Source organism: Acyrthosiphon pisum, chromosome A3 (genome assembly GCF_005508785.2).
Source record: "Acyrthosiphon pisum isolate AL4f chromosome A3, pea_aphid_22Mar2018_4r6ur, whole genome shotgun sequence".
NCBI classification, from domain to species: domain Eukaryota; kingdom Metazoa; phylum Arthropoda; class Insecta; order Hemiptera; family Aphididae; genus Acyrthosiphon; species Acyrthosiphon pisum.
In genome coordinates this window covers 1,381,716-1,391,905 of record NC_042496.1, presented here as the reverse complement: position 1 = coordinate 1,391,905, position 10,190 = coordinate 1,381,716, and the positions used below count along the sequence as shown (strand labels likewise).

Below are 10,190 nucleotides of genomic sequence, written 5' to 3'. Positions count from 1 at the left end.
CGCCAAACATATGTACGCTCCCAGATCACTTGTATCCAAATTCTGAATATTGAGATACATATTTACTTTGTAGTTGGTTTTAACTTCTTCTATATAGTACTTTGGTCTATAACATAATATTATGCAAATTATCATAAAATTAATAATGTATATAGGCGTAATATAATATTATTAATTAAATAAAAATAAGTATAAAATGGAGATATTATGACTTATGAGTTTATGACTTTTATGAAGCCGGTATATACTAGATCTCAAAGGGTTTTTTTTTATAGATACACTAAGTCGTTTTAAGTTAAAAAGTATTGTTTAGTCCAGGGGTTCTCAAACTTTTTTAGTTCTCCGCACCCTATTTAAACCAAGGTTCTCTCAGGTCACCCTTCCCCAAGTCACACTATCATGACTAATCATACAAAATTGAAAATGTTTATAAAAACCAGTAAAGATTGTGATTGTATTAACAATATGAAAATATTTATTTATTTTAAATTATACATAATGTATACATTTTTATTTACATAATCGTAATTATTTCCGCCAGCGCCACGATTAGGCTTACAAATTTATTTTTGGATCATATAGGTACAATTCTTCGGCTGAGCGGCGCCCCTGTAAAGACATCGCGGAGCACACTTTGAGATCCGCTGTGTTAGTCAATGCTATTGATGTAATACCGATAAAGTGGAGTGATAATAATTATTATATATTAAGTGATTGTTATATTTATTAAATTAATGATTTTTTTTTATCTATAATAACTATATAATAATTTAACCACAAATTATATTGATGTACCTCACTTATATCCACGGAGAGCATGGCAAATATTTGATTAGTACTGGGAATTTATAATTTTAATCCCCTCCCCCCCCCCAAACATCAAATAGATACCAGATTACCTACCGGAAAATATAAAATTTAAGTTGAAAATCAAAGCACCTGTAGGTACTACTATGTGTACACATATACACAAAAACAAAAAACACAAATCAAATATAAATGAGTGTATAATGTTATGTATATTACTATTTGAATATATTTTATATTTACGTTGCCTATAATATCCACCTAATTTATTAGTTTTAACTGCTTCTTAGGTTACGACGGTAATATAATAATTTACGTTATAATCCAATTACCAAAAATATAAATACATTATGTGTATTATACTATAATATGTTATGATTGTTTATAGGTTGTGACAATATTACAATATAACATAATATAACGTATTTTGTTCAGTTATTAATTAAAATTAAATATAAAATTAATATATTTAGGAATAAATTTAATTTAATTTGAATATAATATATCCATTAATCATATACAAAACAAGATGAGTTACACGTACATATTTTATTCATTAATTAATTGAAACATTCACAAATCACGATGGATCAGACCAGTGTTCGTTAACTTTCGTAATACCAGGGGTCTTGTTAAAAGACTAAAAGAGTACCCTTTTTTATATACAATTTTTTTATTTTAATATCCAAAATATCATACTATCAAAACTAATTTGTTTTTCTAAACTACAAATTGGAACTAAAAAATATTATAGGTACTTTAAAGTTTTTAAATTTCTGGAATTATCACGGACGCCCTGACATTATTATTGTTGACATTAATAGGCCGCATACAACAATAAGTTTATCATCCATTTGATTATAAATACATATTTGATACCTACTGAGAAATACTATTTTTCACATCAAAACCAATACATGTCAATATAATATTAAAATTAAATAATAATTTTATATCTTAGTTTGTAGTTTATATCGATATGAAAATGAATCTAGAATTTTACACTGTTATATACTAATACTAGATAGCCGTCTTCGAATACACCACCACAGAATAAGCTGAAACGACGCCATATGCAAAGAAGACAACTCGATAAACAAACGTTATCAATATTAGACTATTATCAATATAATATCATATTTATTATAATAGTAAATTAGTCTATGTGATAACCTTTTTTTTAACGAGTAATATTTTTTGCATATGGCGGCGTATTTCACTGATAACGAGAAGACGGCTATCTAGTATTAGTATATATCTGTGGAATTTTATAATATTAATTTTATTTGTTATCAAAATAATTTGTTAACACCTTTTTACTTTATTTTTATATTTTTTTATTATTACGATTTATGTTAACTAATTTCACAAATTAAAGAAGAGGATATTTTAGTTTAAGTTGTAAAAAATGTTGACGTTTATAAATGTAACAAAGGATTTTTGTATTACTATACCTACTATATTATATTACTCATAGAATAACATTTACTTTAAACAAGTTCTAAAATAATATTTTTATGCAAAACATATATTTATATTTTGTCGTGTTCATTAATATAATAATAGTTACTGACGTTACTTGGAATAAAAATAGTAGTTTTTAAGGTTAACTTAAAATATACATAATACATATATTAATTTTATTTAGTATAATATGCAAGCAGCATTGAAACAGTGTTAATAAAAATAAAAGAAGTTAATAAGTGGCTTTCAAAAGTATAACGTTTGAACAAAATACAATTCGTTTCTTTATATTATTCTTATACCTACCTACAAAGATAGGCACTTAAAAAAAAATAGCAAAAACAGTTTTAATATCTTAAAAGGTTGTTTTCTTGCTTTAAAGTATGAGGAATCCTTATATTATAATAACACAATAATGGCTGAAATTTTTTTCACCATTTTTACATTTGAAAAAAAAAATGAAAATGGAATTACTTTTGGTGCTTTATAAATAAAAAGTTTGTACTTCCAGAATAATATTATCTCAAAAAAAACTTCAATTATTTATTTTCCGTCTAATTTATCTATTTTGTTCTGAAGATTATATTTTAATGAGATTTCATGACCCCGAAATACCATTATATTCATATTATATTGTGTTTAAATTATTACCACAAATTATTCAAAATTATTGTCGAAATCAAATTAAAATAAATAAACAATACCTTTGTCTAATGGAGGATTTATTAGTAGAAGTATAAACAATTTCAAAAACTAACTAGACTGTTAAAAAAAAATATCACGTTTTCGTTTTGTTTGTATAATAAAACTATTTTAAGTATGATTCAAAGTATATTTTATATTCATACCATTATTAAAACAAAATAAACTATAAAGATACAATTAATATAATAATAAGGTTGCTCAAATAGGTATTTTATTTAATTTAGCTTTTAATTCTAAATAATCATTATTCAATCAACTAACTATAAACCATAAAAGTGCAAATTATGTCTAAAAAAAAACAATATCATTGATGATACAAGGAATAGAAAAAGAGTTTGAATAATAATTTTCACATAATTGTATAATATACCTAAAGCTGATTAACTTTATAAATCGGTACGCATATACAAATTAAAGGGTACTAATGAAAATATAAAACATGTTTAAGCATCTGGTTTAGAACAAAGAGTACTTTATATATTTTTTAATAATTGTTTATACCATAAACTCAAAAACGTAAAAAAAAACATTCTAAAGTTATTTAAATCTATAGATGGCGAGATAAAATGAATGAATCATATTATTATATTATAGATACCTCATAACATTATACCAAATAATTGTCTTTTGTTTAAATGTTTCGTTTGCTGGTATTCTGAATAGCACTATTGATATAGGTATATTGTATCGTTAAAATAATATTAGTATTCATTTCGTATAGAAAACCATTTTACAAAATAAATAATAATTTTCTTCATCAGTAAGTTGTACTTATAACACCTATTATTTGTTTTAATGCTTTTTGATGCATGTTATTTTCATGGTTCACGTCAGAATTTCATGAACTTTGTAATGTACTGTAGGTAGATATATTATCTAATGTTTTCAGTAGTCTCGTGTGGGCTTATATAAGACTAACAGTAAAACAATGTATTGTAAATCTAACAATTCTTCGTGAATGAGAATTTTCCTGTAAAGTTTCACCGAACCGTATATTATTATGTTAAATGTAAATTTAATTAAACTTGGTGCTGTAAAACATGTAAGTACCAACAAAATATTATAATATGTATTAGGAAATATTTATATTTTATTTTATTTTATATTAATTATTATTTATTGCTATAATATTTACTAATGTTCCAGTATAGGTAGTCATATATTATACAGTTATTGAAGTTTTTATATGCTATATTATTACTATATAGTTACACTTCCATGGATTAATTAAATTAATGTTTTTTTATATTAATTTTTGAGTTAAGTCATTTCGATCATTACCCACATGATTTATTCACGTAGTGGTAATTTCGTAACGGTGTATTATCAACAAAATAATCTCTTATAATATTAGAGTATTAAACTATTACAATTAGTTGATATTTTATGATAATAACTGTTTACAGAATTTACAAAATATGTCAAATACATGATTCAGTAATAAGAAAGTTCTCTTCCATGTCTATAATAGGGATGTATTATGTTGCAGCAGATTAAAAATTCAACAAGCGATTTTTTTTATACCTATTTATACATAATAATATTAATAATTTCAAAATCCTATTAGAAATCATTAGGGACGAAATTTTATCTCGTCTTATCACAGTCGTGGTACTTTCAGATATAATATCATCACTACTGAAGCCGGGTTCATACTACACCGTGACGTGTAAATAGTCACGTTTACCACAGTTACCAAACGATACCGCATAGTTGAATATATTCAATTATTTACAGTGTGGTTACATTAGAAAGTGATAACTAAAGTAAAATAGTATTGTGTTATCATCAAGTACAATATTCATATAATCGGTATTGCATTTTGGAATAAACATAAAAATACGAAATTACACCACACGGTGTAGTGTGAACCCGGCTTGAGTGCATTTATTCGGGAATCAAGTGGAACCATAGACATATAAAACAACTAGATAGCCGACTATATATTACATTGCCATAAGAATGTTGAAGTCGGGCCGCCATATGCCCAACAGGGCAATATTTACATAATAACTCAATAGATAAGACACTGATATCTGATAATAAATCAATATATATCAATAATATCAATCATGCAATTTTGTAAACATTGCCCTGTTGGCATATGGCGGTTGACTTCAATATTATCCTGTAGTCGGCTATCTAGTTGTTTTAAATGTCTATGAGTGGAACCGTAGAACGAGGTATAGGTATACGAGATCCGGGCGGCTCCAGTGGTCTTCACCGTGACCAAGAGAGATTTGAAACGATCGTAATATTCGGGAAACCTTGATAATAGTATATACCTACGTTATATTATAATAATAATAATAATATTATGTGCTATACATAGCGTTGGCCGAAAGGTGGTCGTATATCATCATAATAATATTATATAAAACCATCGTTTAACAGACGATTTCCAACCCTCTCCGACCCCCTCGTCGGAGTTATCGCGCGACAATATAACAACAACAATAATATATATATAAGCTCGATAATGTATGATACAAACGGGTGTGTGTGTGCGTGCGAAGTGTGCGTGCGGACGTACATTATATATCACATAATATTATTATTACTGTACGGACCGCGACGATAATGGGGGTGGCGGGAGGCGGGTGGGTGGTGGACGTAACGACATGTGGCGAAAAATAGAAAATAAAAAATATAAAAAAGTGCGGTGGCGGCTAACTGCATCGCGGAAGAAGAATGATGACGGTCGACCGTAGCGCCACGCGCGTTAAAACGGTTTCACGCGTCCGCAAATTCACGCCCTCGCACCGGCAGACACGTAGGCGCCACACGCACAATACGCACACATATATTATATTATTATTATAAATACAAATAACAATAACAAAACATACGTCGTCGCCGATATAATATATTATTATTATTATGTATATACATTGTGTATACGCTGGAGAGCATTCGGAGGGAGGCGGCGGCGCTTGTTTAATGGCGTGAAAATATGTGCGTGAGCTCGACTGCCGGCCAGCATACATGGGCCGCCCCCCTCCCCCTCCCTGGACGGTCGCGTGTTTTATTGTTGTGTCGGACGCGCGACCGAAATTTCCGGAAAATCGCACACGATATATGTTCGGCATTTAATTACGTCGCGACAAAACGAGGCGATTATTCATCAAACGGTCGTATAATATACGTTATGTCTCTCTTCCCGGCCCTTCTCACCCCCCCCTCCCCCAACCCTTTCACTCTAAATCCACGCAACACCGTTTTAATATAATATATATAACACTGTTTTATACGGGGTGATGCGTCGCCACCGTGTTCATTTCGCAGTCACGTCGACGACGACGACGAGTCCATAATTTGAATTATCATTTTTAAGACGTAAGTACCCATCATAGTAATAATATGATATTAAGGACCATATTATAATATTATTATGTTTTTGTATACTGTAAGATTGTGTATACCGCAGCTAAAAGAGGAGGGTCTCAGACCATTTTTTCTCGTATATACGATATTAATAATATTATTAGTAATAATATATTATCGATCGACTTATTTGAAAATGTTGACGTAATCTAGATGGAAAGTCGTAATGAAACGAGTAGTTTTTTAATATAAATTAAAATCTAAATAATTAAAAACACGATCCATATTTCAATATTAGAAAAATCGGAATTCGAATGGATTCAAGATGAAAGGAAAAAATGGTGGTGAGCATAATGATCAGCGAATCACCCGGTAACGACATAATAATAATAATACGCTCGTTTGATTGTCGTTTCCACTCATTCACGCGATTCGCATGGCCATATATTATTATCATTATTATCGCCACCACAATATATCAGAATATACTAGGTAATTAGAGAAGACGTTCTTAATATTTACTAAATAATACACATTATATAATATATAATGCTATCAGAATCAGACGATATTTGTTCCTCTCGTCCGCGGTCCTGAAATACAGGTAGACACGGTGCTCGTTAAAACATAATTATCGTCTCATCGAGTACGGACTTAACATCTTCGTCAGACCCATAACTTATAAGTCTCGTATTATTCGTTACTGGAACCGGATCCGACCTCCGCACGGTGACACAAATTAATAAAAGTGGGCGAGTATTATAGAGACCGCTCTGCAGCTATTATAGTTGTAGGTGTCGAGTGTACCTATCTCGTCATTGAATAAGTCAATGTAATGGGGTATTTGGATGTCCCCCCCTCATTCCATTCCCCATCCTTGGATCTTAGTGGTACTGGCTGTTTCCCCCCTGGACTGAGACATTTCCCCTGAATCAATTTATATATATTTTACACATAGGTTGGAAAATAGGTTCTTTGGTTTTACCCGAAATATACAGTCATCATATCGGTAACCATCAATACTATAATATCATCATTCACGTTACCGATTTACTACCCGTTAAATGGATATAATGTTCAATAAACCAAAGATATACGAAAGTATTATTTAACTATGTTTATATATTAGGTCAAAAATTATTTAATTAAAAATCTCGTAAACAGTACATTTATTTATTTGTTTTTTTTAGATTCTGAGCAGAGCGAAGAAGCTATTGGTTTTACAATGGTGTTTATTTTTTTTTATATCCTGTATACAAAACTTCTACCAGAAGGAGTACTTCGATTTAGACATATAGTACCTTATCTTTTAGAAAATTGGATCAAGATGATACTTTAAAGAGGTCATTTTTCGATTTTCTCAACATTTATCAAATGCCACGGGAAACACCACCGAAAAATCACGAAAAAACGCTAAAAATGAAATTTTAATTACTAACGCTTTGTTTATGACCATAAAAACGAATAAAAAATTATAATATTTTAATATTAATTCAACTTATATGATAAAATAAATGATAAAAATATAAAACACCCAGACTCACAAACCGTCTCCGCTCAGATCTTTTTTCTTATACAATGATATTAGGTATATCATTGAATTCAAGTTTAATACAATCCATTATACAATGATCCACTTATAACCTACTGTACAGCAGAGCGACATCTACTTACCTGCTTTTTTATATTATAGTTTGATATTTTTACTTTACATTTGTTATGTGGTGGAAATTGTCCCGTTTGGGGGGAGGGGGGATGTCCAATGAATCGGGAGTAAAAAGCACATGGGAAGCGTCCTAGATTCCTGTTATGGATGTGTTAAATTCGAATTCAATTATATATCATTAAATACGAAAACCGATTCTGAGCGGAGACGATATGCAGCCAGATATGACCAAGTGTTATAGAAGATATTATATTATATTTTATATTGGTAGCATAGTTGTTTATTTTTCTACTAATAATTATTAATAATAATAATTCGTTAGTAAGTCGACCACCATCCCCCATTCTAATTACCAAAATGATCCAATTTGAAACCACTCTGACTATACAAGTTGAACATTTTAACTACTCAGAAAGGACAGGAACAAAAGTTGTTATAAAAAACGCACATCGTTGTAAAATCAATATCGCTCCGCTCAGAACCTAAAAGATTTTCTCAATAGCACAACTTATATATTAGGAATTTAGTATAATATTATTATACAACCCGTTCCTATACTTCCTAAACATTTCACAAACAACCGTAGAAATGCGTGGGCTTTACAAAATTATAATATGTCCCGACTTTACGTTGTCAATGATGGGTTCAAACGGTGTTCTCGCCATTGTTCGCTGATGGATTTCTCGCAAGTAATCTGCGTAAGCTTACTTGTTTTGGCGCAGGACAATAAAACACTTTTTCGTTTTGAACGTCTGATTGAAATATCGCAATTGTTATCGGTATTGTCTATATTATATTATTAATTCTATGGGTTGATCGCTGAAACCCACGACTAGGGGTACGCTCCTAAAATGATCAGCGTGTTTGTATAATTTGGATTAGTGCGCGCTAGGTTCACTCGGTGAACTAAAAACATTCAACATATAGGTAGGTAGTCGCAGTGTATCTAAAGATGAACTCTCTGCAGCGCTGATGGAAAAGTTATTAAATTAACTAAACTATAATAGTTTTACATTGTTACAACGTCGAAAGGCGGCGATGAACATTTTCTGCAGAACAGGCCTAAACAAGCTATAAATAACTATACATTTTAGTTTGATACGTTTTTTTTGATATTGTACACAATGTTACTAGCTACTTAATTGAATATTACGCTACATAATCGTGGTACACTACACTTCGTAATTTATTTGCTTATTTAAATATTATTCATTATGCTCAAAAAATATTTTATAAGCGGTCTTTGAAAATGTAAAATATCATTCTCCTTCACCGAGTATCGCGAATAAAATGATTATCTGTTAATATCGAAGAGACAGGACCCAGTCTTAAATTTATTTCTTTATTAATTTCCTCACGATAGATATTAATCCACCTCTTATCAGGAGCGGTATGCATACGTGTGCACATTTTTTCATACACACATACCACTCCTGAAAAATTTTAAGGGATAATTATTATAACGATATAGTTCCCTCCTCTTAGCCATTAAATAGTTAACCATTAAACGTTTATAGATCGAATATTATGAAGTTTCTTATCTCCCAACTCTCTGACGATGAATTCATGATTTTCCTACACGTTGAAATGTCTGGAGTGGTGTCACCCGTCAATTCTTCTAACTATAAAAGTAGTTATAAACCATTAATTATGGGGATAGAATTATTTCCTATCATGAAACAAAACAAAATAAAAAAGGTAGGTAAGTGGATGTCGCTCTGCTATACAGTAGGTTACAAGTGGGTCACTGTATAATGGATAGTATTAAATTTGAATTCAATGATATAATATCACTGTATAAGAAAAACGATTCTGAGTGGAGACGGTTTGTGAGTCTAGGTATTAGACATACCTATTATAGGTATACTTATCTATAGTATTAAAAAAAAATTGACCTATAATAGGTATTAATAATAAATTCCAAATTAATCATATCGCAATATCCATCAGGTAACGCGTTATACATCAACAACAAACCGTGATATTATCATAGATATATAATAGTATACTTTAGAAGTTTCAAGTACCCACAAATAATATTATACAATCATTACAATCACAACAAAATAACTAAAATAGTTATTCCAGGTTTTTTAATATGTAATTTCGTCCAAATTTGAACTTAAAATTACTATAAAAATAAACTGTGCATATGTATTTCTTAAAATTTTTTTTCAGAATTAAATATTTACGTGAAATTTTGTTTTAAATTTTCAATTCTTAG

At 29.8% G+C, this 10,190-nt stretch overlaps 1 protein-coding gene across 2 annotated transcripts in view; it reads right to left on the bottom strand.

The window, feature by feature from the left end:
* The window catches only part of LOC100167765 (lachesin-like), a 223,919-nt gene that overhangs the window by 27,913 nt on the left and 185,816 nt on the right, over positions 1-10,190 (bottom strand). For both annotated transcript variants that reach the window (XM_029491271.1, XM_029491272.1), the window contains one exon: positions 1-106. In XM_029491271.1, coding sequence (XP_029347131.1) covers positions 1-106 — 106 coding nt within the window. The remainder of the gene's footprint in view (positions 107-10,190) is intronic.